The sequence below is a fragment of the Calidris pugnax genome, unplaced genomic scaffold (assembly GCF_001431845.1).
Source record: "Calidris pugnax isolate Ruff unplaced genomic scaffold, ASM143184v1 scaffold28, whole genome shotgun sequence".
NCBI lineage: Eukaryota > Metazoa > Chordata > Aves > Charadriiformes > Scolopacidae > Calidris > Calidris pugnax.
Window position 1 is genome coordinate 14,368,719 of NW_015090842.1, and position 27,104 is coordinate 14,395,822.

Here is a 27,104-nt window from a genome sequence, read left to right on the forward strand (position 1 = left end):
CCATATAGTTACGTACATTTCTGCCTCTTTTTTAATTTCTTCATTTTTTCATTTCAGACATTAATATCTGGAGCAGTTGTTGAACAACTTGACTTCCTAAGAATCGCTGATACAGAAGATGAGATCTTAGGAAAAATACTCTGAAAATGTAAAGATATTTGGAACTGTAGATAAACTACTGTCTCAATGCAAGCCGCCAGCACTATACTGAGATCAAAAGACAACCGTATAGTTATGTACATTTCTGCCTCTTTTTTAATTTCTTCATTTTTTCATTTCAGACATTAATATCTGGAGCAGTTGTTGAACAACTTGACTTCCTAAGAATCGCTGATACAGAAGAGTAAGGCTATGTGTAAATAATAATGATGAAATATTTGATAATTAAAATATTTTCTGAACTATGAAGGAATGAAATATTTTCTTTCAGGGCTCCTGTATTTAAGAGTTTGGAGGAGTTGGATCTTCCAAAACATTCAAAAGTCAAGAGACAGTCTAGTACTCCAAACGCCTCTGAACTCGAGCAGCAACCAGATGTAAACATTAACGACTGGAAGAACAAGTCAACATATGAGATCCTGCAGAAACTGAATGTAAGAAAACTTGATGAAAATCCAGTGTAACTTTCTGCTCATGAGAAGAGAAATGTTGTGCTGCTATTCTTTTTAGCAGCAGCCTCCTTAGATCAGCAGGATTAGTGTCACGGTTCAGTGTTAATAATACAGCTGGTAACATCAAATGTCTGACTCGATGATCTTAAAGGTCGTTTCCAACCTAAATGAGTCTATGGTCTATGAGTTCCTTTTCGTACTCAGGGAATCTTCTTCTTGACAGTCCTTAATCTTAAGATCACAGAACTTTCTGGCCCTTCGTGCTGTAACTGTTGGCTTCCATTTCTCCCAGCTACCCAAATCTTCTGCTGATAATAAATGACCATCTAAAAGCATGGACAGATATTTTATTGCTAGACTAAAACTCAAAAGACTTCAGCAGTTGGTGTTCACTCTGACTGGTAGCTTCTTAATGATACCAAGGGAAACTTCCAGTCTGGCACGTGTCCTGTATCTAGAAAAAACGACTGGTGGCTGTTTCTAGATCAGTAGGAAAACACAAAGTATTCTGCTTGGTTCCCTGTGTCATTACAAGTGTTTCTGCTGTAAATGACAGGACCCAAAAGCAGAAAAATCAGGAAATATTTCTGAGGCCAAGGTAATACAACATAATTTGAATAACAGAGAAGCCTCTGGAAGCTTACAGTGACAAGGAGTGATAAGGCTACAGCGTACATAGGGCATGAAATGGTTGTGAAATCCCCTTAAAAACAAGATTTCTAGGTATTTTATTTTCTTAATTTAAAAAAAAAGGTCCTTTGGTTTTGCTTAAAATTTTTAATAGCTCTTCTGGTTTTGCTTCACTGAAAATCTAAGGGCTATTTGTGGATATGTTGTTGCTGGTTTTTTTTTTAAGGACTGCAATTGCCTGGCAAGTCAAGCGTTGCTCTCAGGTATATTGCTTAAAAGGGAAGGGCCGAATTTTATCACCAAGGAAGGTAAGAGCTTCTTTCATTTGACTGTTCTGAGTATTTCAGGAAGCAGCTGTATGTTAAATTGTAATGAAGATGAATAATAGCCATGCATGCAAGCAGTTGTGTAGCTATTTTCTTTTCCATTTAAAGCAATTTCTGCATTAAATGGGACATGCAAATTCATAGCGTGGTGGGGAATGAGCTGCTAAATATATGAACTCTTAGATTGTTTGTAGGCTGGTGCTGTCTCTGGTTCTAATTTTGAACACAGAGATATAAAAAACAGGGGATTTGACCTTGTACAGAAAACTGAAGCTAAAGGCAAGTTTGTGTGTCTGTAACATTTAGTCTGAAATGTGTTTTATACTGATTTTTTTCTTTTACTTTTTGTGTAATTAGACATACTAGTTCAATTAGTTCTATATACCTGTGACTCTTACTTTAATTTTCTATGGCAGGTTTGTATTAGAGCATAGGATTTAAATTCATATAAAGTAATTCAAAGAGGCTACCAAGACTTTTGTGCTGCAAGGTTTGGGGGTTTTTTTTGCCCCAAGGGCTGCTTATTAGCTGCCTTTGTATATATGGATACTCCTCAGAAAAAAGAGGAACATTAAGATGAAATAATATTCTCTTAGTTATTCATCAAGCAGTGTAACTTATCACCTCACGTTAGAGAGCCCTGCTCCATAATGTTGATATAGCACAGCTGGTTCTTGTCATGAAGAGTTGTTGTTCTGGCACAAATATATGAGTATTGCTGTACTGAAGGTGTCATGGAAAGGGATGGAAAGCGGTGTGGAATTCCTTGGCTGATACACAGCGCGTTGGTGAAATACCATGTGAGTCCAAGGTCATGGTCAGCACCTGCACCTGCCTCACGTGTAGCCCTGAGGCGGCTGCTCAGCCGCTGTAACCTCTACTCTGGGTGGGCTTTGAGACCCTCAGGAGCTTTCCTGAGTCCTGTGTAGGTTGCATCATTCTTGGCTCTGTGAAACCACTTGAGGCAGCTTTCCCAACATCTGCAAGCAACCAGCGTAACCGCTTCTGGCCATTAGATCATGATGATGAACTTAAAAATTCTCTTGAAACCATTAATGTCAAAAAATGTACTATTCTGCCTCTGACTCTTCAGAGGTAACTCGAATAGACCTTTTTGTGCCACCCAGTATGAAAGAGTAGATAATTATAACCTTTTTAATATGCACCTTGCATTAAACAGACTGAGTCACTGACAAAAGTTCCTGTCCTCCTGCGACTGAGATTACTGAGACTGACATTAAATAACCACACAATCAATAAAACATAGATCTAAAAATAAAAGCTGAAGAACCTTGGGTGTTCCAGCTGACAGACATGGGCTATGACTTCGTGAGTCAACTTCCACTACTGTTGTTGTTACAGAAGAACTTACTGGTCACCAGTAAGTGCCTGGCAGGAAGAACACTGCCATTCCAGCTGAGAATTTAACATCTGGAAACTAAATGAAGTCTAAATAATGGAATGTTTGTCACCATTTTTACCTGTAATATAATAGTCCCCACTTGACCCCTGCACAGTTGAAGAGATGTCACTGTAGCAAGTTCAACTTGCAACTGTGATCAACTATGGGCTGACAAAAAAAATGGTATCTATTGTTCTGATTAATTAATGTACTTCATGCCTTCCCTGAATCCTGGACTACCTACTTTGACTTAGAAGCAGTGCTCTTCCCACTTCCTGCCCTCTTAATTTTAGGTCATGTCTGTACAGCAGCATGCTAATTTAATACCTAACACTTCACAAAATGTTCTCTTTGGCACACAGAAAATCATCTTGGAGAAGGAGGGTAGTAAATCAGTAACACAATGTCCTATATGTCCAATACCCTTTGTTGTACTTTGCAGCAGTGGTAATTAGCTCCAGGGGAGCAGTGCTGTAACGCACCCGAGTACCAAAGCGAGCACCTTAGGGCACCTCGTGGTGGTTCTTCTGGGCAGAGCCAGGAAGCAGTGGAAGATCCTCTCCTTCACACTCACCCAACTGCCTGTAAAATGCAAATCTCACATCCCACGTGATTCAGCAGGTGATCTTCTGTTCACGTACAAAGTTGAAAACAACTCCTGTCTTGGAATCAGGGATTACAAGCTTTGCCCAAACATAACCACTAACAGTGAACTGTGCTGTCAAGCACAAAAATTCCCTTTTGCTTCCTGTAGGTTTTAGCTCAAGGAAGAGGCAGGACAGTGGGCAGAGCATCTGTATCCTGTATCCAAACAGAATCTGCAGTTTGAGGATGTACCTTTATAGGCTAAACCTGAACATAGATTAATTTTCCCCAATATGTTGCAAGAAGAGGTGGTACTTAGGTCTCTTCAGAGCATGAGCAGCAAATTAAACTGAAATCTGGTTTGGCTCCTTGCATAACAACACACGAGTAGATGAGGGCACTTGATTGCATCTACATTTCAGATGTTAAGCACAACAGGTAAGTGGTTTATTAAAGCTGATTCAGAATTAACTGATCTCATCAAATTTACCTTATTAGTATTAAATGAAAACCTGTGTATCTTTTTTCCTTGTGTTTTGCTTGTGGTTTGTTTTTTTTTTAATGCATTTAGGTACTGTTGCTGAGCATATTGAAAGAATCTATAGACGAGCTGGCAGCAAAAAGCTCTGGTTTGTATACGTGTATCATGTTCCTTTTGGTTTACATCATTTATTTTTTTTCCCTAATGTGTTTATAGAGAGTAAAGCTCGATTCTTACACAATTAAAGGGGGGATAAAAGGGACAACTTTACTGACAAAATTGTATTTGTTCATTGCGGCTGAAGAGCTGGTCTACAATGCTTTAAAAATATTCAGAAGTATTTTCTTACTGTTATATTTTTAAATATAAAAAATTGATAATATGGTTTTGCTATGAGTGCTATTGCCAATGTTCACTCTTGTTAAATTCAAATAATGAGAAAAAGAATGCTAATATTCTTATTTCTTACAGGGCATAATAAAATACTATCAATAGCTTTCTGTAGCAAGGCTGGTGATCAAATAGAAACCAGTGCAGTTGATACACAGTTTATAGCCCCGAAATAATTTGCTTTGAGCCTGACTTGGTCACAATAACTTTAAAAGGTTCAGCAAGTAGGTGGGTATTTACATGTTGTCTATTAATTTCTTTGCCCTGAAGCTCAGTAGAAATCTCATTTCTTTTTATCAAAGAAATGAGTTGAGCCTGGCCTGAATTCTGTTCCCTCACTCTGTAACTACTCCTAACAGATGAGGCTGCAAATATAAAAATTGGTTTTCATTTTAGTCCATTCATACAGTTAAATGGGCCTTTACCAATAACAAGGTAGAACCAAAATACCTTGGTGGTATTTTTTGTAAAGATTAAAAGTCAAAAGAATTTCTAGGAACAAGATATGTAAACTGTTTTTCATTTCTCTTCCATGATTGCCATGGGACATACATATAGGTTGGTGTTGCGCTACAGTGCTGCATTTGCACAGAAATTTTCTTCTTCTATTACCCCACATATTACTACTTTACTGGTACATGGGAAACAGGTAAAGTGCCCAGAAATCTGAAATAGAGCTCCGTGAGATTTAATTTTTTTTTGCTTATTTGTGTTTTGATAAGTATCAGCTAATGCATTTTTGAAATGCTTTGCTCTTGATCTGAAGAAGTGCGTAGCAGTTTTCACAGGAATCAACATCAACTGTTTGAATATTTTACTAACACTATAGAATATTACAACTTATTCATTATCTCTGTGGATAAATCATTCTTAGTAGCTTCAGAGCCTGTGCTAGAAAAGCTCAAATATGGGACTATAAGGTTGGTATTTTGTCAGGAAATTATTAATAGAAGTATTTGTATCTTTAACCATCAACTGGTTGTATGAAAACATGTTCTTCTTAGAAGTTACAGCTATTTTTTAACCTGGCAGTTTATCCAAGTCTCTTCATGCTACGTGTGCAAAATACTACCTCAGCATGGACAACAAAACAAAGCCTTGGTGTTGTGTTGTACTTTCTCTTGCAAAAATCTTTCTAATTCTTCCTTAAATAGACTAAAAAATTGCCAAGGTTATCTTGCAAGATGACAAAAATGTCCCAAAAGAGAAGCTGGCACCTCTTACCTGTCTGTTTTCAAGATTATGCTGAGAAAAGAACAACAAGCTTTTTATGGAGCTGGTAGTTTAATGAGTTCTAATTAGATTTATTTTTGATCCATTAACCTATATCTAGACTAAAAAAATGAAAATCCATGGAAGATTACATAAAATCTGATCCAAATTCCACTTCATAAATAATGGATGTATTTACTTGAGTTAGTTTTGAGATCTCTGCTGTGGCAGAGTTCAAACTGATATATGAATTCATTAAACTAGCTTTTGATATGCAGTGGGATTGCTCTGTTTTCTGCCCTCAGGTCTGTTGTGCGCTTCGCAGCAAGTCTTTTAGGTAAACTAGTGGACAGCCTTGCACCATCTATTACTAATGTTTTAGTTCAGGGCAAGCAGGTAAGTCTTTACTCCTCAGAAATGTATTAAGGAATAATAACAGAGAAACTAAATACATCAGCTTTTTAATTTTGAAGGCCTCTGATGCTTCTTTTAAAAGTACCCAATGGCTTGAATTCTTACTGACAAGAAAAATCCAGAGGAAAAAAAAGATGTATTTAATACTTGCATAACTATGGGCTAACAAATGTATTTAACGACAGAACAATACTGAAAAGACAGTTCAGTGTCTAGATAAGAAGGGAAGAGGCACAATCTACATAACCCCTTAGATTTTTTTATATATATGCCCTCTCATTTCACAAAAGCAGACAGAGTCAAGTAATAAAAATTCTTTTAAGACTGACTTAATGAGGATGTAGCCACTCTCCCTGTAAGTGAGCATAAGACAACAGATGGGCGGCAGCTGAGCAAGAAGTCTTTCAGGATTTTAGTTTTCTGTTCCAAAAAAAGTTTAATCATCAATGTTTCTTCCTTTCCTAAGGAGGACCTTTTTTTTTCCCTCCCACAATTATTTTAATTATGAAGAGCTGTTTCCAAATAATAGTAATTGAGTATTACATACTTTTGCATTAAAATAAGTGTATACTTACCTACACGCAGTGCTACTGTGACAGGCTGTTTCCAAATATTAGTAATTGAGTATTACATACTTTTGCATTAAAATAAGTGTATACTTACCTACACGCAGTGCTACTGTGACAGGTCTGTCTCTGTTTGACTCCAGACTGAGGGCTGGGTAGGTGCTCTTGGTGCTACGTAGCCAGAGAGGAAGCTGCACCTGCGGCGTCATTCCGAGCTCTTTATTTTCAGCTTTTTAACCTAACTCGCCTGCATTGATCCCTTTATAATACTGATCTTTGTTACAGAAGAAAAACTACTGTTGCCATGTTTTACTAACAGTAAATTAAAAGCAAATCCTAGTTTTAACAGAATTCCGGTTTTTGTGTGATTAAACAAGCCAGTACCAGCAATAGGTTTTCTTAAAATGAAAGCTATAACTTTTAGGATGCTATTAGAACTAAGAAAACAAAACTATAAATTTAATTCTGAATTTTAAGTAAGCTCCACAGCTGACATGTCAGAAATGAGACTATCTAAACCTAGTGTACACTCGTGATTATACAGCTAGTTTTGAAACCAGTATTTTTATTTTCATTTGGAAAAAATATATTCGATATTTACTGCGGTCTTTAGTGAATTTTGGTTTTTTTAATAGCATCCAACTAACAGTATTAACATAAAATTATCTTTGTACTGTGAAGTATTAACAAGAAAAGCAGAGTTCATGCCGTTTCCTTTCTGAATTGTTTCTACAGTGCTTTTACCCTGTCCACATCTTCTGAGTTATTTTCAATGTACCACAGGTGACACTTGGAGCTTTTGGGCAAGAGGAAGAAGTTATTTCTAATCCCTTGTCCCCAGCAGTGATTAAGAACATCATCTATGAGAAATGTCATTTACAAGATGAAAGAGAAGCCGTAGTTCAGCAGGAACTCGTCATACATATTGGCTGGATCATCTCAAATTCACCCGAGCTGTTCAGTGGCATGCTGAAGATACGCATTGGGTCAGTAACGCATCTTCTGTTCTTACTATTAGCATTGCAGGAGAGCAGACATCACTTTTGTTTTGTTTGCAGCAGATTTTTGCTCTATGTTCTTACACAAACCATTTTTGCAATGCAGCAACACTTACTTACCTCAATTTTACATTTCTAGGAAGCCTGCTGTCATTTAGTGTGCCCAAAATTAGTCTAGTCTCAGGTTTATCCTGTACAAGGTCCAGGTGTGCCACGAGTGCTTCAGGCTGGGGACTACCATGGGTTTCATTACTGGTGAACGTGTCATGTGGACATAGAGCCCCAGAAGCATAACGGGTCACACCAAACCAAACCCTGGTTCTCCCTTTACATGCCTCCAAGGTAATGCAGCTGCACACGCGTGTGCTGCTGCCGGCCCACCCATCCAGCAGGTCAGAGGGACACAGCCAGGGCTGAGGGATGTACTCTGCTGCCAGCGAGGGAAGAATGAAGAGGTACAGAGGACAGTAAAAGCTTGCTTGTTCTGTCAGAGACTTTCAGGACATGAGGAAAAGGAGGGAAAAATGCAGTTTAGGATTAAGGTTTGTGGATGAGGCCTTTAAAAGCCTTTTGCTCGCTTGAGCAGTCACCTATAGGTGATAGGATAAGACAGATAGGACAAGGGGAAATGGCCTCAAGTTGCGCCAGGGGAGGTTTAGATTGGATATTAGGAAAAATTTCTTCATGGAAAGGGTTATCCAGCATTGGAATGGGCTGCCCAGGGAAGGGGTTGAGGCACCATCCCTGGAGGTGTTCAAAAGACGGATTGACGTGGTCCTCAAGAATATGGTTTAGTGATATTTTTTTTTTTTTTTAATTGCTTATTTCTTATTTATTTTGTTGTCAGAGTTAGGTTGATGGTTGGACTCAATGATCTTTAAGGTCCCTTCCAACCTAGACGATTCTATGATTCTGTGTCATCCAGGTTTGGGGCAAATGGGTAAAGGGTAGAGACTGCATAAATGCAGTAATCTAGGAAGGATGCACCATGAATTTGATTCCCTTCTGAAACCACACAGTTCTTTTCCAGGTCAACATAAGCTTCTAGTTGCATTCTCTAGTTTCTAGTTAAGTGTTCAGCTCATAATATACTTGTCTAAATCAGTCTTAAAAGTCTGGCAACCCTGAGCAACAAATCCCTCAGAAACAGTGTTTCAAGGTACTTAAACTATTTCTTTTCAGAGTTTCAGCACAATAATCTGCCTAAAAAGGTAGCTTGTTCTTTCAGAGTGTTGTCTGTAATGAGGACTTCAGGTAATAAAAGCCTTCGGCACTTTAAATGCATTTATCATTAAAGGTTTTCCTAAAATATTTTGAGGCACCAAGGTATACTTCTGGTACTTGGTGACTGTGAACATCTGATATCTGGCATAACAAAGACATTGATTAAGAGCAGTTCTTTACACAAAAATACTTAACTGCCATGGTAAAGAAAAACCTGATTTGTCCTATAAGGTTGATAAAAACATCTTTTTGTTCTTCAAAAAAAACCCCAGGCACCCCCCCTCCACTCAAAAGTGTCCGTCCCTATTACAGACACACAAACACCACTTCTTGACTGTTCATCAGCTACAGAGTTGTCCAATTCTACACTAACGAGGTTAGACTGAGCTGTACAGAGCTTAGGAACCACAACCCTGAATCAACTTCCAACCTTATTTGCCTACTGGACTGTTGTATTTAGTTCTTTGATAAGGTGACCTAGAAATAGTCTGTGCTGGAGTGTTATCATATTCCATGGTATCTGCATTTATTTTGCTGTCTACAGAAATTAACTGTTTTTTCACGTTTAGGAAGAGACAGATGCATTTGAATAAGCACTTCTTTGAAGAGGCCAGGTGCTACTGACTGAGATTTAGAGAATTAGTGAGCATGCTTTAAAATTAGAACTTGAAGTGCTCCATCTTCGTATTTTTTTTTCATAGAGAAAATACAGCATTTCATCACTGGAGGTAGATACCAGCAGGCTTTTTTTTTCTAGCACACAAGATTCATATTTCACTTTAGCAGTACGTTCCAGTCATCATAAAACCAAAATCTTTACAAATCACCTGTATTTAATGTCAAGTACATCTATACTTTTGCACTTAAATACCTTTTCTGTACCCCCTACAAGTCCATGTTAGTCCTCTTTCCTCCCCTTCCTCGTTTTCTGTAGTTCATTCTTTTGCAATTTTTTTTTTCTTTCTTCCATGGTTAATGCTAGAAATTCAATTTCCTTTATTTCAGTGTTATCACCCACTCCAGTGAGCAAAATTAACCTTCTCACAGAAACACCATTCCAGTTTCATAATGATTTGATTTAGTGTCTTTTTTCGGGGTTTCATGTTAGAACAGATCAAGTTCCTGACAGCACTATTAATGTAAAAATCTCCAACCAACTCCCTTCTACCCACCACTTACCAGTGATGTGTTCAGCAGAAGGTTCACTCTTGCCCCTGCTGTTTTGTAGGCCCCTGCAAAGAGAAGATACCAGTGAATGACTTCCACGTGGACACATTTCAGTCACCAGTGAAAAAAAGAACTGTTTCCTAAGCCAGTTGTGATCATTAATCTTAGTAATAAGAGAACAATACTATTCACCCTCTAAAATAAATTAAAGTAGCATGTTCTGGATAACGTACTGTGTCCACGTTGCCCAGGGTTCTCTTGTATCTTGCACCTCCAATGACCAGTCCTACAAACCTCCAATTTAAAGCAGCGTTGAATCAGTTGGCCTGAAGTCACAGAAACCTGTGTAGTTACTAAGAATCCTGCAGAAATGACTGTGACTTGACTTACATACACAAAACCATTCTGCACCTTGTGGGCTACATAATGAAATACCTGTGGCACGTGGCTGTACCGATGACAGGATAACTCTTAGGAACAGTCTGCATTTTCTGATAAACAGAGTAAGGCTCTTTGATGTAACCCAGGCTTCATCAGGTGTTATATGATGGACTGTTTGCAGAATAATGAGTTTAAGTTTCTTTCCCCCTTTAATAGTAATACCTACTTGAACTGAAGCAATGTAGATGGTAAGAGACTGAGCTCCATGCTGTTACCTTGCTTCAGATGTATCTATAAGTTATTTAGAGGGCTGTAGCACTTTTTATATAGCATGCAGAATAAAATTCAGCATTTTCCTTCAATAATTTGAGAAGTTCTGCCTCTCTGATACCTAAGGCTGAAAATTCTTCACTATTGCCGTATATTTTTATTTAATCAAATCTTTTTAAAGGGGAATAGCAACAGAGAGAAAAGTGTGATAGACTGCAAAAACGAATTTCAAAGGCTAAAGCTATGAATAAGCCCTGAAGTCTTTTTAAACATAAAATCATTTAAGTTTTATGATTATTTTTTTAAACTCCTCAGCAAAATGCATATGCTGTCAGAGCATAATTTTGAGTAGGAATTTTAAGATCAAAAGGCAGGTAAATGTTTGTCTTAATGGAAAAGGGATGTAGGGTAATATGAGGTCAAATCCATGTTCCCTAGCAGAAGCACGCTTCACAACCCATTTCTTCAAATCTACGCGTTATCCCTTTCAGTTTGTATCCATATTGCAAACAAACACAAAATCTGAGTAAATGCCACAATACAGTAAGAGCAGTAGGGCATTTGTGTGATATTTTATGCACGTCCTGACAGCCAAATAGCAGGATCATGTGGAAATCTTATGAGCTATTTTATTAGACTAATTTTTCATCTTTGGTAATTTCGCACTTAATTAATAAATATATTCCTCCCTTTACTTCAGATGGATTATCCATGCTATGAAGTATGAATTGAAAATCCGTGCTGGGGACATGCCAGCCAAGGACTTGTACCAGATGTCCCCTAGTGAAGTGAAGCAGCTTCTGCTGGATATTCTGCAACCACAGCAGCAGGGGAGGTAATGAGATGTGTGAGTGTGTGGCACCTGGTTTCATTCATAATAGGCTGGTCAAGTAATTTTCATTTCTGAACTACTTTGTGTACATCTGAAATCACCAGGCATCTGCAATCACTAATATGCTTATTTAAGGAAAGGTAGCAAAAATGCACTTTTTTACTCTTTCACATGTGTTCAAGTTCTACAATGGTTTCTTTTATAATGCATCTTCCCCTCTTAACTTTATCCTTGGGGAAGTCTTACTTTGTAGTAGTAATCTCTATACTTTGGCAGTAATGTGAAGCATTACATTCTTTGAGGTGGGGAAAGGAGCCAAAAATTATTCACTACTGTCTACTTAAGTACCTTGTAAGAACAGTTTGTCTGCTGGTCAGTGCCCTCCTCCTCTAGCTTACTATATGAATTAACAACAGATATTTCTAGAATTCTCAGGAGAGAGGGTGCTGCCTGAAACTTGCAGTCCTTCTCCAAGCTGTAACTGGCTGCCAGAAAGAGCATTCACTGTGATACAAAGTGTGCAACAGAAAAGTTAAAATGGAAACATTTCCACTTAACTATGCTGATAAGAGTAGGTTTTATTTCTAGTTAAACTAGATTAAACTCTGGCCCATAATACTGCTGATCATTTCCATGGTCCCTGACTGAATGGATGATGGCCTTTTCTCTCAACAAACATCACACCATAGGACTTATGTTCCTGCTGAATTCAGAACACATTGTTTTTTCCCCTGATCTGTAACGTCTGAGAAATAAGCACCTTAAATCGGTGTCTGCTCTCTCTTACCTAATTTGTGTGATGTAGAATCTTTCAATCCAGCTGACTTTGCACTCTGCATCTCCCGCATGCTTCTCAGTGTCCCAGTTGTGGTTATTAATGCTTGCTGTTTAGTTGCTGTCTCTACTCATGTTGATGTTGACATTATTCCTCTAAAACCTTAGCAGAACAACTCTAGGTTTCTCTTTGTTTCCTAAATAGCATCATATTTAATGGAAAATGATGCAATTTGGTGAATCACAGTAAGCAATTCAAGCACCTTCCTTCATTAGAGATCTTACCTGGGTTGTCACAGTGCCTTTTGCTTTTGATTCCTTTAACGCACAGTAGCTGGGTCAGAAAAGGGGATTCCGTTGATTTTCTGAGGATGAAAATTCTTTTTTGGGCGTTATCTGAGTACAAAAGCTAGCCAGCATATCCTTCAAAATTTCCTATCTTTAACTTCTTCCTGTACAGTATTACTGTATTACAGTATTATTATTTCCTTAACCATTAGTGACTTGCTTTTAAAAGTTCTCTTCCTGCCAGGAAATACAGAACAACTTCTCCCTTGCATTTTCTTTCTGTCACATTTTTCCTACTGTTGTGGTTCTTAGAAAAGATCTTTGCTACTGTGATGCCACATATCACCACCAATTAATCTCTCATACATGCAGTGGGTAGTGGTATATTTACCTCCCTAACAGGCTCTCACAACTTACCTCCTCCAAGTTTTCATGAAGGGTAAAATTTTTGCTACTTTTCTACCTCTTACACTGAGCTCCAGGATATCATACCATATAGACAAACATAAATATATATATATATCTCGCCAAGAGTGCAGACCTCCACAGATACCCTTTTTGACCTATTTATGTAGGTCACAAGATTGTGGGTAGTCTTTTTATAGTTAGGCATTGTTCTTTTAATGCTCGGAACAGTTATAAAGCTTGTTTTGCTCGTACAGTTTGCAGGACTCCCTTCCTTACCGTAGTCATTTAGATAGGTCAGAGTATTTTTGACATCTTCAAATGCTTCTTTCTTTGTATTAAGAAAACGACCTTTTATTTCTGTCTTCAACTTTTCTTTTGGGGATTTTTCAATGTGTATAAATTTGGCCGTCATAGGTACCACACAGTGAGTCCTGTTTTATTTATGCTCTAGTTTATGGTGACTGAAATGGATTGGAGACAATGAACTCGGCCGACTGCTGTTACTGTACTGTGCTGATAGATTAGGCAATTAATTCTTTTCCTGCAGTTACATAAAGCACAAACACACACATATGAATAGCATTCTAACCTGTATGTGCTGAGCATCTTGTGTCTGTTTGCTTTAGAGGGTAACTTACCAGAAAGTACAACATATACTGCAAATGCATCATTAATATGTATTTGTCACTGCTTACCTTACTGGCTTACACCACAAAACTTGGGCCTTGCTTGGTGCTGTGTCTCTAACAGTTTTTTACTTCGAATTTCGTTTGCCCACAGAAGCTGGTTGAACAGAAGACAGATAGACGGTTCTCTCAATCGAACTCCTGCTGGATTCTATGACCGGGTGTGGCAGATCTTGGAGAGAACTCCTAATGGTTTAATAGTGGCAGGGAAATTTTTACCACAGGTAAAACCAGCAAAGATGCTCAGATATTTTTGCTCTACCTTCCTATTAATGATTAATTATTTTATCATTATGCCATAATGTATTATTTGAGGTAATTTGTTCCTGTTATGATTTATATTTTTTTTTAAAGTATTTTCAAGTTTCCTTTTTGGTTCTGAGCAAAATACAATTAGAATAGGATGGAAGTCAGTTAAAACACATCTGTAAAAGCATAGGTCTAGAAGACCCTTTCCAAGTCATGGACTCTAAAATTTGCCTTCTTTTTGATCCTAGAGTGGTCATATTTTTCAATTGAGTATTATTTATAATAGGCGCTGCCTGGGGGCTGGTTTTGATTTTATGCAAATGGTCTCTGAGTAAAAGTATTATTTGTTTTTCAGCAACCAACCTTATCGGATATGACGATGTATGAAATGAACTTTTCCCTTCTGGTTGAAGATATGCTGCAAAATATCGACCAGCCGGAATACAGGCAAATTATTGTAGAGGTCTGTGGCCTACAATGAATGACATTTTATAACGTACATGAGTATGTTACAGCTTAAAAGAAAAAAGTATCCGAGGCTCAAATGTTTGAACAAACAGCATTTTAAATATAAACACGTGCTTCAGTATTTTTTTCCATAGATTTTGTATGATTCCTGGTTAACTGTTAAGGTTCCTGTTAACATGTTCAGAATATACCGAGTTCTTACGTTCTTCCCCTTTAGCAAATAGATAAAGATTAATGACAGTACCAACACCATTAGGTCAAAGGAAGTGAAAACCAGTAGGAAGAACAATCCCAAAGTAGCTCTCCTTTACGTCCTACCCCATGCTTTTTCCTAACAGTTTTCTAGGCCTAGGGAAAAACTGATCTCAAGTATCAGTTTGCCCCCTGACAGATTCTTCTTTCTCATTTTTCTGAAGCTGGCTTTTAAGTTGCTTTATGCTACTGAATCAACAAAATTCCAGTTTCCTTATATTCCCACACCTAACAATAAGCAAGAGGCTGTTGAAACTCCTTCCCTGCCACTGCACATAATGTGTGCTTTCTGAACAGATCAAGAGCATCTGTACCCTTGGTAACTGACATCTGTGCTGTCAGCAGCGTTCTTTGTTAGTTCCCAAGTGTTTGCCTCTGGTGCTTGTGAGTATTCCTCCACAGAGAAATCAAATCCATCTCCGTTCTGGCTAACAGCTAACTGTCATGCTGCTTGCTGGAACATCCCCAAATTTTGCTAAAAGACAACACAATTATCAAAACCCAAAATGATCAATACAGACTTTGCTGCCCTCTTGTAGTTTTGTGACAGGTCACTCATCCTGTTCACTTTCCTATTTTAAACCTTTTAGCTAAAAACAATGTAAATTCCCTTGAACCTAGACTTCTTATTGGTGTCAACTGACTTTGGTTTTTATAAACTTTTGTCATACTACGATTATACCGCATGTGATCATGCTTCAAAACATCAAATGCTGAGGTTCAGTGTTTGCCGCTTTTCCCCGCTCCACTGGCTGAGCACCAGCATTTGTGCAGCCACACAATGAACTGAATGAACTGGAAAATAACTTCCCTGGCTCCCAGCAAAGTTAGATGTTGATGTCAACGCACATGCCCTGAACCAGGTAGTCACCAGAAACTGTAACCTTTCATAAAAGCCTGCTTTTACAGTGATTCTTGTATCAAAGTCAGAATTCTATTATCTGAGCACTATTACCTGTGCCATTATTAAATGGCTTCCTGCTTGAAAGAGGCATATGCAATTATTAACCCTGCTTGTATGTAACCTGAATTCTTTAAAAAAAAAAATCAAAGTCTTACAGTCTTTTTCTGCCGTCTAGTTGTTGATGGTCATATCGGTTATTTTGGAGAGAAATCCTGAGCTAGAGTTCCAGGACAAAGTAGACTTGGACAAAGTGGTGCAAGAAGCATTTCATGACTTTCAGAAAGATCACAGAAGTCCAAAGGGAGATGAAAAACAAGTGAGTAAAATGTTACTGTCTTATAGAATTTACCATTCTTATTGAAGTTAGTTATAAATGTTAATTCTGTGTGGTTCAGAATGGAACACCAACAAGAAATGAATATACCCAGGTGCTGCGTAAGTCTGCAAAGAGCCTACGAGCAGAGATAAAAGACGTGTGCTTACTTTATTGCTGAATTGTGAATTCAAACCAGTACAGTAAGGAGAACACTCACAATGTTACAGAGCTCTGAAATGAGAGTCTGGGTGAAGCTGAAATAATTATAATACTCATTAAAGGGGAAAGAATTAATTAAGGGGGACACTAGAGCAGAGGAAAAGTTAATAATAACAAAGAAAGACAGAAAAAACTAAAGCTCAACAAGGAAGTGTGAACTTAGGATCTTATGTACACAGATACTAGGAAGATTTGGTAACCAAAGAACTCATGTTGACAATACTCATGTAAGAACTTAATATGCAAAACTGTCCTTAGCTGGTGATTTTTGTGCTAGAGTTGCATTCATGACCTAGCAAGCTTTTAATCTCTAGGGCTTAAAATCCAAATAAATGAAACCTGATCATTAAGTAGCTTTTAAGATTTACTTCACTAGGATTTTAGGTTTTATGCTTTAAAGACCTCTAAATATTCTTGCTACAAGTTTTGATGCCTCAAAGCTCTGAAATTCTGTAATAAAGCCAGGTTCATTGAACTGGTTGAAGGAGGAAATGTGAGTAAAGCAGTGGGACAAGTCCCTGTGCTACTGGGAGTGATCTTCCTCGCTCCGTCTGGCATTTTATTGTGCACAATATATTCAGAGATATCTGTGCTAGCTCTGAATATCTATTGATTCATAACATATTGATATGCAACAGCAATTCCTGTTGCTGAATTTAGCTCCTTTAAAAGATGAGGAAGGATGTGCTCCTTAAGAATTCTTTCCAAAGCTTCAAGGTTCACTTTTTTGCCGCTGCTTTTTTTGTACTAAGATTTGAAAGCAAGCCAGATATCCAGCCTTAGCAACACACCACCTTCCATAATGCCTTTGTTTTCAAAAAGACATTATTTTCTTGAAATGACGATTCTTTTGGCCTGCCCATTTTGGAAGGTGATGATTCAGTGGTTACAGCCATAGCAAAGGCAGACTTACCCACACAAATGGCTATTAAGTGCCAGCTCTCCACAGTATCTTGAATGTGCTGCTGACTTTGTGACAGGCTGGAAGTCCCAATGGCTATAAACAGAAAAATCCCTTGCAAACACCAGTTTTTTTCACTGGTGCTGCCTTAGCCTCCATTAAAATGATGGATTTTCTTCTAAGCCCGGGACTACTTAGAATTATGCCTTTTTGTCTCTTAGAAAAAAAAATCCCGATTTATAGTTGTGAATAGCAACTGTAAGATTGTTGTTGGAAATTCCAGCTCCTTACATTGAAACGTTCAAGAACCTGACTCTCCCATATTCTCAGCTATTTTCAGTGTCAGTCAACTGTAGCCTAGTTAGGATTGTTCTGATTATATTCTGTCTCCAGTTTTCCTAACAAACGCTGCTAGAAACTCCCACCTTGTCTGAACTATGCTTTTCCCTTAAACTGACTTGGAAATATTTTTAACTTTGTTAAATCCCTGTTAACATCAGAATCTAATATTTTCACCACACAGTCTCTGCCCTTGATTTAATAAAAGTAACCAATTTCCTGAATTAAAGCATTGAACCTGTATTATATGCTGTGGTTCGGGCCAGACCGGCCCCTGAAACAAACGACAGATGCTCTCCCAAGGAGCCACCTCTCTCTCCAAGGAGCCAATATATAATTTGAGAATAAGCAGCTGTTTTATCATCATTAACTGTGCAAAACAGGTGTTCAGTGAAAGAAACCTATTTTGTTGATCTGATTAATGAATTAGTTCATGTGCTACCTGTGGTTTGGTTTTTGGATTTTAAAATTTTTTTATTCTTCAATATACATCTTTAGTGAGTATCTCTAGGTACACCTAAGGACCTGGCTCACACTCACACAGTAAGTTACCACACAGTGATCATCTAGCAGCATCTTGTAAGAGAGTAGTTGTTCTCTGACACATATTACATTTAAAATAAAATGTTAAGGTGGTGTTGTCTGCACAGGACTAGAAAATTCAGTAAAGAAATATATGCAATGCATTTTAGTAACTGTTTTCCACATAATCAGGTGAGTATACGTTGGAGATTTCTGAAAATTGAGCAGAACTATACTATAGCTTTAGAGTCTGAAAAACGCACTTGAATTTCCAACCTATTTGTGATGTTCCTCTTGTTCGTCTCCGTGTGGCTCCTTTCCACAGCCAACACTAATGGGACCATCTCCTCCCTCTCCTGCAGGACATGACTGCGTTCTACAACACTCACCCACTTGGCAAAAAGGGAACGTGCAGCTACTTGAGCAAGGCTGTGATCACTTTATTGCTGGAAGGGGAGATGAAGCCCGGCAACGATGATCCTTGTACCATTAGCTAGAGCCTGAAACACAACACAGGAATTGCTGCTTTATTTAGTCTTCTATGTATTTTTCTTGCATATATTCAAATACAGTTTTGAAGAGCAACTCTTGCTAGTAACACAAATGCATACTGTCCTTTGCTGAAAGAAGTGCCATTAAAGACACTAAGTGCCACTTAATTTTATTTTTTTTCCTTTCTCAACTATGCAGCACCAAACTCTGAGCACATGAACTTAGTCTTAGGATATGTTGAATGGGATTGTATTTATGATCTTAAATTATGCATTTAACATAGTTGGTAACTTCAAGAAAAATGCAGTATGAGATTTTGTCTTTATACCTCTATTTATTTATAATTACAAACAAGTTGATTGTAAATCCTAATGAAATTCAGCAAATACCAGAAATAACATGCATACCAATCCGTGTGGAAACATGAAAATTGGATTATTTTTTTATTATTCTACACACAAATTGGAGGTGAAGGTTAAATAGCTGTTTGTTATTTAAAGTTTTTCTGTATCTGTTTGATTAACAACATACGTTTAGGGTTGTTTTTTAATTTACTAGTTGATAACTAATATACAGGTTTCATCCTAATAGAGCAACTTCTTGTCTCTAGCAATAAATACCACTGCAGTTTCCCAATTGTTTTTTAAACAAGTTAACAAGGGAAACATGGTAACAAGATAAAAGTTCATTTTAAAAAGGGCAAACAAGCCGTACGTAAAGTTAATAAATATGAAGAAAAAACTTTATATTACAAAGCTATCAATGCATTAAAGAATTCAAGATACATTTATTTATCTCCTAAATGTGTGAAAACACTGTATGTTACATGCTTTATTTTGGTGAAAGTAATAAAAAGCAAATGCTTGTAAAAATTCCTGTCAATAAAAATACTTTAAGTTACATGCAGAGACTGTTGTTGACTTTAGTAGCAACCTTTAATGTGCTACTGGAACTGCCGTGAATGGATCATTAAGTTGCCTCTTTTAGCAGCACAAAATATACAAAGCTTTAGAACTGATCCTCAAACATTTGATAATTAAAATAATAGTGACCAGCTACAACTCAACTGTCAATAAATTGTTGCCATGTTGGTCGTAAAGGGCAGGTCGTTTAACTTACTCAGAGGGCAAAAACTAATGGCAAAAGTGATGGAGTGAATCTGGGCACTAAGAGTAGTATTTATTGGAACAGACTTAGGCAGTGGTTAGTACTTCCTGGATTTGCTGAACTTCCCCAGAAATCACAGAATCAATCCTTCCCAAACTAAAATAGTTGGTGAAGGAGGACACTAAACTATTAGCAATCTCTTGTCAGATGATGTGGTTGTAAAAGCTAATTTGGGGCTAATAGAGTAGTGGTCCTACTGCTCTTCCTTGCTGTAATACATTTATCATTCAAAGAATATAGTGGAGAGGCAACAGAGGGGACTGCCAGCTGTTCTACATACTGAACAAGCCACTACTTTAAACACCAATCCCACACATCCTCCCATTTTTTGCTTTGTTACTGCCTTAGGAGTTACAAACTGCAATATTTTACACTTGCTTTTTTTATTTTCAAAGTAGTGCTTGCAGATCTACAGCTGGCCATGGATCAGTGATTACACAGGTACCAAGCACGTCTATTTCTAGTGTTTTTTAAAATTCTCCTCAAAATTGATGTATCTCTTGCCAAACAAGAGAAAGAAAACAAGATTGAAAACAAACTGAAAGAAAACAATCCTTTAAATACAAAATCTACAGACTACATCAGGAGCACTGGCATTTTGCTACACAATAGCACTGTTTGGTTTTGCAGTTGCTTGTGATTTGAAATTTCAAATAGCAGTTTTGCATTTTTCACATCACTTACCGCGTCCTACTGCTTCTCTTCTGCTCTTTCTCCTTTAGTGCCTCCAGTCACCAGTAAGCCTCAGGTTGGCTGATCTTGGTTGGAGCTGTGTAACTGCAAATGAAAGAAAACCCCAGTCACCACTTCTCCTTATACAAACTTGGAATGAAAATCCATGCAAATTGTTTCTGTTTTTCTTCATAGCCTTGAACACATGGTTTATGAAATTATGATTGTGTCAATTTGTCACCATCTACAAAATAGGATAAGTACATCTTCTAGATTAGAAGATGAAAATGACAAAATCCAGTGGAGTCCACACTCTCTGAAAAACATTCTCGTGTCTGGAAATACAATACCATTAATTTTTCTCTTCTCTTCCTGAAGCAGGGACAAGAAAAGAGCTTGATGCAAATGGCTCTCACATACCATGCCTACTAAATTACAGTTTTAAAAGACAACACAAGACAATTGGAAAAGAAACTAAAATTTCTACTAAAGTAAACATTTTTCCTACATTATGAAATGTTTGAAATCACAGAGGAAAGAGAAACCTTGGTGGGAATAAAGAGTAGCAGAAAAGAAATGGTAAACCAGATAGCTTTTAAACAGCCATAGCTCAAGTACTGGGTGGTTAATATTTAACAAGGTTGGTCCTAATTTCTTAAAAAACATTCTGCCTCATGAGGACGAGGGAAGAGATGCATTTGGGGTTGCAGACTAATAACTGGAGGTGCACAATCAGTACAGTCCCCTGTGTGCTTACAAGAGTTGCTGCAGCCATTAAAGAAGTCAGTCCCAAAGGTTTTAGCATTGGTTGACACCATTTGGTTCCTTTATTACGCACCTTCACAGTGCTCCAAAACTTGAAAAACCATTCCATTTAACAGGGGAAGTAGGATCCATTCAAACAACGGGAAAACAAGTTGAAGCAATTTAAAGTAAAACTATTGAATAAAAGCAGGTTGTTAGTAAACACCATTCTTTTTTCCAGATTCCTTTATCAGATACTTTTGAGACTAAGATCAAATTGATTCAGCAAAGCAAACCACAGGAAAAAAAAATGTCAATTTTCCTCTGCTATTAGAAAAAGGGGAAATACCAACTTGCACTGGCAATTCCTGATGTAAATACACATTTAGAAAGAGGAGAAATACAAACCTGCACTGGCAATTCCTGATGTAAATACACATAATTCACCCCTTTCTCCAACCCCAAACTCAATCACCTTTGATTTTACCAAAGCCATTGCCTTCACGCTCGCTGTTGATTACTGTGACAGTTAATAGGTGTCGGCCATTGTCTTCACACTGTTGATTACTGTGACAGTTAATAGGTGTCGTGTTCACAGTACATCAGACATTTCAAAGTGCTCTATTCCTCCAGAGAATTCAGAGGGTAAGAAGTTGATGCAATTCAAAGCTGACTTTCTTGGCATTTTTGCTTTTATATTTGTTGCTTTCCTGCATCTGAATTTTTGGGTTTCTTTTACCTACATATTAGTTTGTGCAACTGATACTGAACTGATAGAGAAAAATAGACAATTAATAATTGATAAGAAATCAATCTCTGAGAAATCCTCTTCCTTAGTTGCTAATCCACCACAGCACAAAATGTAGTAAGAGATCCTGAAAGGGCTTTTGTTGGAGCAATCCTGGAGCTGAGTAACATTAATGGGATGCTATCAAAGCTCTGACAGTTGGGGCATTTTTCTGAATAACGTTTTATCATCAAGGTCTGTCAGATTCAGTGCATTTGATAACAGCAGGTTTAGGATTAGTATGATAATACCATTAGATAGCTCCATTCTGCTTTTGTAATTTAGGTCTCACATAGTTTTTGTTTGAAAAAATATGCCATTTAAAATACTTTCTTAAACCTTATACATGGTGTATATGCCATGAAAATTCCTCAAGAACTTGCCAGTGTTCATGATCAGTGTCATTTTATATTTATGTACCTGTTACCATTTTCAAGAATTTACCTGCTTTACTAACAGCATTTTTGAGACTTAAAATTATCCTTCTGTAAAAATGCTTTTCAGCTGCATGGGTATTACAGTACTAATACCACTGGAAGACATATATTTAACAAACCAACAAAATCAGTACTGTCAGAGCTTATACCTAGAAAAGTCTCTGTATGTTAGTTTGTAAGAGGAAAAAATAAATGCACCAAAAATGGGAGTGGTGGGACAGTCAGATGCCCAAAATATAAATTAAGAAAATACAGAGGTACAATTAACTCCACTGAAGCCTATCTCATCCCAAAATCAATCAAGAAAATGGCTTGATTGGATTTTCAGATAATTCTGATCCACAAAACCCTTGCCAAACATATTCTCTTCTCCAGAAGTGTGACAGTCTTTTAAAATAATGAACTAAGCCTTGCGGCATGGGAAGAGAAAATTAAATAAGGCAGTCTATGCTCTGCCATAAACACAAAATGCAGCAGCACTGTGAAACACTGCTGAGAGCTCAAAGGCAACGTGCTGGACTACATCCACTGCTCATACCTACTTCTGCTCCTTTCACACTCAAACAGGGGAGAAGTCCTGGGTTGTGTGTGTGAATATCGGGAGAAGGTAAGAGGGAAACACAGCTGGGGTCTTAACTAGAGAGAACAGAAAGGATCTCCCTGTGGTGGTGTGGTCTTGTGCTTTTGTGGGCGTTGCTTGTGGGAGTGGAATAAGGAAGCTGTATACTTGTCATTTACCTATGTAGCACTCTGGCATCAGGAACAGGTATTGACAGGTATTTTTACTATGTACATGTTTCCTTTTGTACATTAGCAAGAGCTGAAACAAAAACAAATGTAGAAACGCCAGATATAAGGAATGTAAAAATCTACTTGTGGTGGGTCTTTCCTGAATCAGAAAGACTCTTGTAAAAGGTTTGCAGGAGTTCTTTATGTAAGCACACTGCAAAAATGTGTGCTTCTCACAAGGGAAGGTGAAGAGGGACAAAACAACTTCCCTTGTCTTTACCCAAATACACACAGGATAATTTTTAACCCGATCTGGAAAAAAGCAGCAATTAAATCTCTTATTTCCTTAAATAACAACTCCTTAAGACAGAAGAGATGCTATTTGGAATAATGTTTCCTGGTAGCTCCAGACGGTCAGGACTGAACTCACCTCAGCCTGAGCCCTATGGGCAAGTGGCATGAAGCTTAGACAACCTTTTCAGCATGCCATTAGCTGGTGGCTTTAGGCATGAAGTGGGACCAAACAGGGAAAAAAGGATGACATCACGCATAGGAAAAGAGAATAAAATATGTAGGAACCATTTCTTACTCAACTAATATGGCTTTTTTTTTTGTGGTTGGACTCGATGATCTCTGAGGTCCCTTCCAACCACTACAATTCTGTGATTCTGTGATTCTGTAATAAAACAATCAAAAGAAAGAGACCTGGAGGCTCCATGGCTCAGCACATCAAGAAATGCCCTCAGGTGCAAGTGAGTACAGAAGAGAGGACATCATACTGCTTTACAGCTGGACAAGACCACAAGACCACAAGACCACTAAACCTTGCGTATCACTCCGTAGAGGTAGGAAACACATAACTTACTAAAAAGCAACTCCCAAGAAAATTAATGATAAAAACCTCCCCAAAATCCACTTTCTACTACATCAGTAAAGACTGATGAATAATGCATGTGTGTCCACTCAGGGTTATATTCCAGAAACTAAAACATATTATCTAGTCCCACTTTGAACTGGAATGGGAGCATATATTGAACTATATATTTTTTTTACTTTGTTGCCCAAGGTGAACACAAGCTTCTCAAGCTCCTGGTTTGCTTATTGAAGGCTCCTGTATCACTAAGTGGTCTCCGCAATAGGGTTGTCAGTCAGCCATGGCAGCAGAACCTGAAATTACTGGTATTGCTTGTGTGTGAGTCATCTGGCTGCACTTCACTCTCACAGGAGATGACTAATCTGACTCCCAGGCAAGCAAACCCAACAATTTTCTGTGTTCCACTGATAGACGGTATGTATTTAGTTAGGTACACTACACAGCTAAACTTGCATTTCCTGAAGATAAATCATGCTGCAAAATTTATAAAGGAAACCTTAATAACATGCTTAGAGAAGATTTTAGCACATTCTTTTAACCCACAGTGTTTACATGCATTTGTTCTGTAATCTATGATAATTAATAAAAACAAACTAGAAAGAAAATGTTAACAGAAATTCTTATATACTTGAAAGGTACCTAACGTTGCTGGCTGGGACAGAAAAGCACACAAGTAAGAAGAAACAAAAACTCTCAACAATGAACAAAAAAGGACCCTTTAAGTCTCCTTGCAATGCTTCCAGAGTGACCCAGCTAACTAATCCAAACCGCTCTTCTCTGTCAACAAATGTCTTCCCCCACTACATTGTTTTCAGTTCTAGGGATCCCAGGGATTTAAATACAAGTGAAACAATTAATTACTTGCTGTGTTTTAGTCCTACTTTTGGCAATCCCCATTTCTCAAAAGGTGTGTAAGATCAGAGTGTAAAATGAGAGAAGAGAGATGGATAGAGTGAGCCAGGCAAAAGAACACAGCAGAGGTGTATTGTTATGGGGCTGAGTGTGACTGCTGTAATCCCTGCAAGCACCAGGCGCAGGAAAATCAATTTTAAAAACTGCTTCCTGGCCTCCTTACTATCTCAGAGCACATCTAGAAGATATGATGGTAAAAACATCAATGAACAGTCTCACCTCATCATCATTTGTGCTCCCACCACTGTTATCAGCCAGCGGAACCGCACTGGAGGTCTTTGGCTGACAAAGGCCTAAATGGGTAGCAGCAACATCTCAAACATAACATAAAGATCTTCTAATGTTGGAGCCTGGAAGATAATATAGGTCTGTCTTTTTATCTTAATACTATTATGACAAATGACTGGTGTGATTCTGGGAACAAATGGCCTTTTATCTCCACAGTCCTTTGTCTTTTTTTCTTTTTTTTTTTTTTAAGCTTACTAAATTTAAGGTTTTTATTTTATAAAAAGAGTTCAGCCTTATGCCTGTTCCTTTTGCTATCGGTACTGCAGCTTCTGCTGAAATCAATTACAGCACAGTACAAGTTCTGTGGGATTTATTCAGATTCCCAGAGCCACGTCTAAGAACAATGTTAAACTTAACCAATCTAATGAGAGCCATACAAAACATCAGTAATGAGGATTCACACTGGGCAGACAGAATGAAGGTTTCCTGGCAAAAAGTCAGTGAATCACTAACAGAACAATTGGCTCTCTGTATTGCAGAGACAGTCAAAATAAGGGATTTACTAAAACTAGTTATTTTCATCTCAAAGGTCTCATCACAAAACTAATGAAACCACAGCTGTTAAAAAAACTGTTCTAAAAATCAACATGTTTCAAGAGGATGAAAACAAACCTGTAATTCTACCTGTAAATGCTCTACAATATATGTTTGAGTTTTGGTTCATAAATTCTTAATCTCAGCATCGCAGTGGTCATCCAAGAAGATGAATTATGCATTATTTGTTTATGAAGTGTTAAAAACACATACCAAATAGCTGTTAAAGCTTCTCTTAGCTCAACTCTCCTTGTAAAACCTCAGACACTTGGTGGAAAGATTAAATGAGAGATATGGTTGGCACAGGAAAGCAAGGAATTGCCTAGAATTTCCCCAGGGTAAGTACTCATCTTTTCTGTGACTTAATTGCTTCCATAGTGGTTTCTTATCTCTATGTCACAATGTATTAATATACAAGTAGAGATACATTTTTACATTCGACTGCATAAGTAGCCTAAACTCAAATTTTATTTTTAATTTGATGTTCACTGGTCTGCTTGCTGTTCTACTTCAGATTTGCTTTGGAATAGTGCTTATTTTCCAACACTGGAAATGTCAACACAACCAATGTTTTGCTTGTCACTAAACTCCACAATCCCTATAGAATACATGCACTAGACATTTCTATATCCATGCTAAATGAAGCAAATGCTCAGAAATGGGAATAACAAAAATTAAAATTAGTAGTGAATGTTTTATTTTTGCTTTTTTGGTGACTCTCTTGGAACGGAAGGCAAGTATAAAATGATCAAAATAATCTACTTAGCATTGGACTTACTATTATTGAAACCCACCTTAAGTTCCATGTGCCTCCTGCACATGGAAAATTAGAGTATTTCTAGGAATACTTCTCATATCACTTTCACATGCACTCAATGCCATTCATGGGACCGATCCAAATTTTATGGCATTTACATGAGGTATTGAAGTTAGAATCACAGAAAATAACACTAATTTCAAGGAAGCAATGTTGATGTTTCTCCAGGTTTTTCTGTATCTAAGTTTGCTTTGCCTCAAAATTTCAGCTGAGTAGTTTCAGAGTTGAAAGGTATTTTACATTCATGAATTCATTTTTTCAGTCTACATGCAGACGAGAGACAGAGCCATCATAATTATGGACAAGATTGACTATTAAAAGAAAGCCCCCTAGAGCAATTGAATAGCACACTACTATCTAAATCAAATGAGCAGCTATTAACATGAGTTGTATACAGTTTATAATGTGGTGTTACTGCTGCCTAGCCAAATACCCTTGGAGTTAGATAAGAATTTCAATTTACCTTATTAACTAATTTTAAAAAGGCAAATGTTAAAATATGAGGCCTTTAGTCACAATGCAGGGAAAAAAAAAAAAAAGGAAAGATAAGTTTAGGGGAGAACAAGATACAAGTGGCAGCCTTGTAATCATGCAAAACAAACGTCAATACCTAAAGCAAAAACAATAATTCAAAATACTTTATTTTAAAACTACGCTTAGGTGGAAGTTTGGCTATGAAAAACGAAAGATAACAAGAAGATGAAAAATGTGTCTTTGGCTTGACTTAACGTAGTCAATCTTAGGTAAGTGCATGTTTGCTTACATTAAAGTTTTCTAACTTCATTTGGCATTTAAGAGAGGAATGAGTAAACACAAAGAAAGAACATGCATATCTT

At 37.5% G+C, this 27,104-nt stretch overlaps 1 protein-coding gene across 6 annotated transcripts in view; it reads left to right on the top strand.

Moving 5' to 3' along the window:
* Nucleotides 1-19,209, top strand: part of PHKB (phosphorylase kinase, beta) — a 79,267-nt gene extending 60,058 nt beyond the window's left edge. For 4 of the 6 annotated variants that reach the window (XM_014942368.1, XM_014942370.1, XM_014942369.1 and 1 more), the window contains 11 exons: nucleotides 282-343; nucleotides 431-593; nucleotides 1,468-1,549; nucleotides 4,126-4,183; nucleotides 5,943-6,033; nucleotides 7,401-7,603; nucleotides 11,358-11,492; nucleotides 13,740-13,869; nucleotides 14,250-14,357; nucleotides 15,694-15,834; nucleotides 18,178-18,312. In XM_014942368.1, the coding sequence (XP_014797854.1) occupies nucleotides 282-343; nucleotides 431-593; nucleotides 1,468-1,549; nucleotides 4,126-4,183; nucleotides 5,943-6,033; nucleotides 7,401-7,603; nucleotides 11,358-11,492; nucleotides 13,740-13,869; nucleotides 14,250-14,357; nucleotides 15,694-15,834; nucleotides 18,178-18,312 (1,308 nt within the window). Of the gene's footprint in view, nucleotides 1-281; nucleotides 344-430; nucleotides 594-1,467; nucleotides 1,550-4,125; nucleotides 4,184-4,983; nucleotides 5,075-5,942; nucleotides 6,034-7,400; nucleotides 7,604-11,357; nucleotides 11,493-13,739; nucleotides 13,870-14,249; nucleotides 14,358-15,693; nucleotides 15,835-18,177 lie in introns of all 6 variants that reach the window. The other 2 variants (XM_014942367.1, XM_014942365.1) reach the window with 2 other exon arrangements.
* The last annotated feature ends 7,895 nt before the right edge of the window (nucleotides 19,210-27,104 follow it).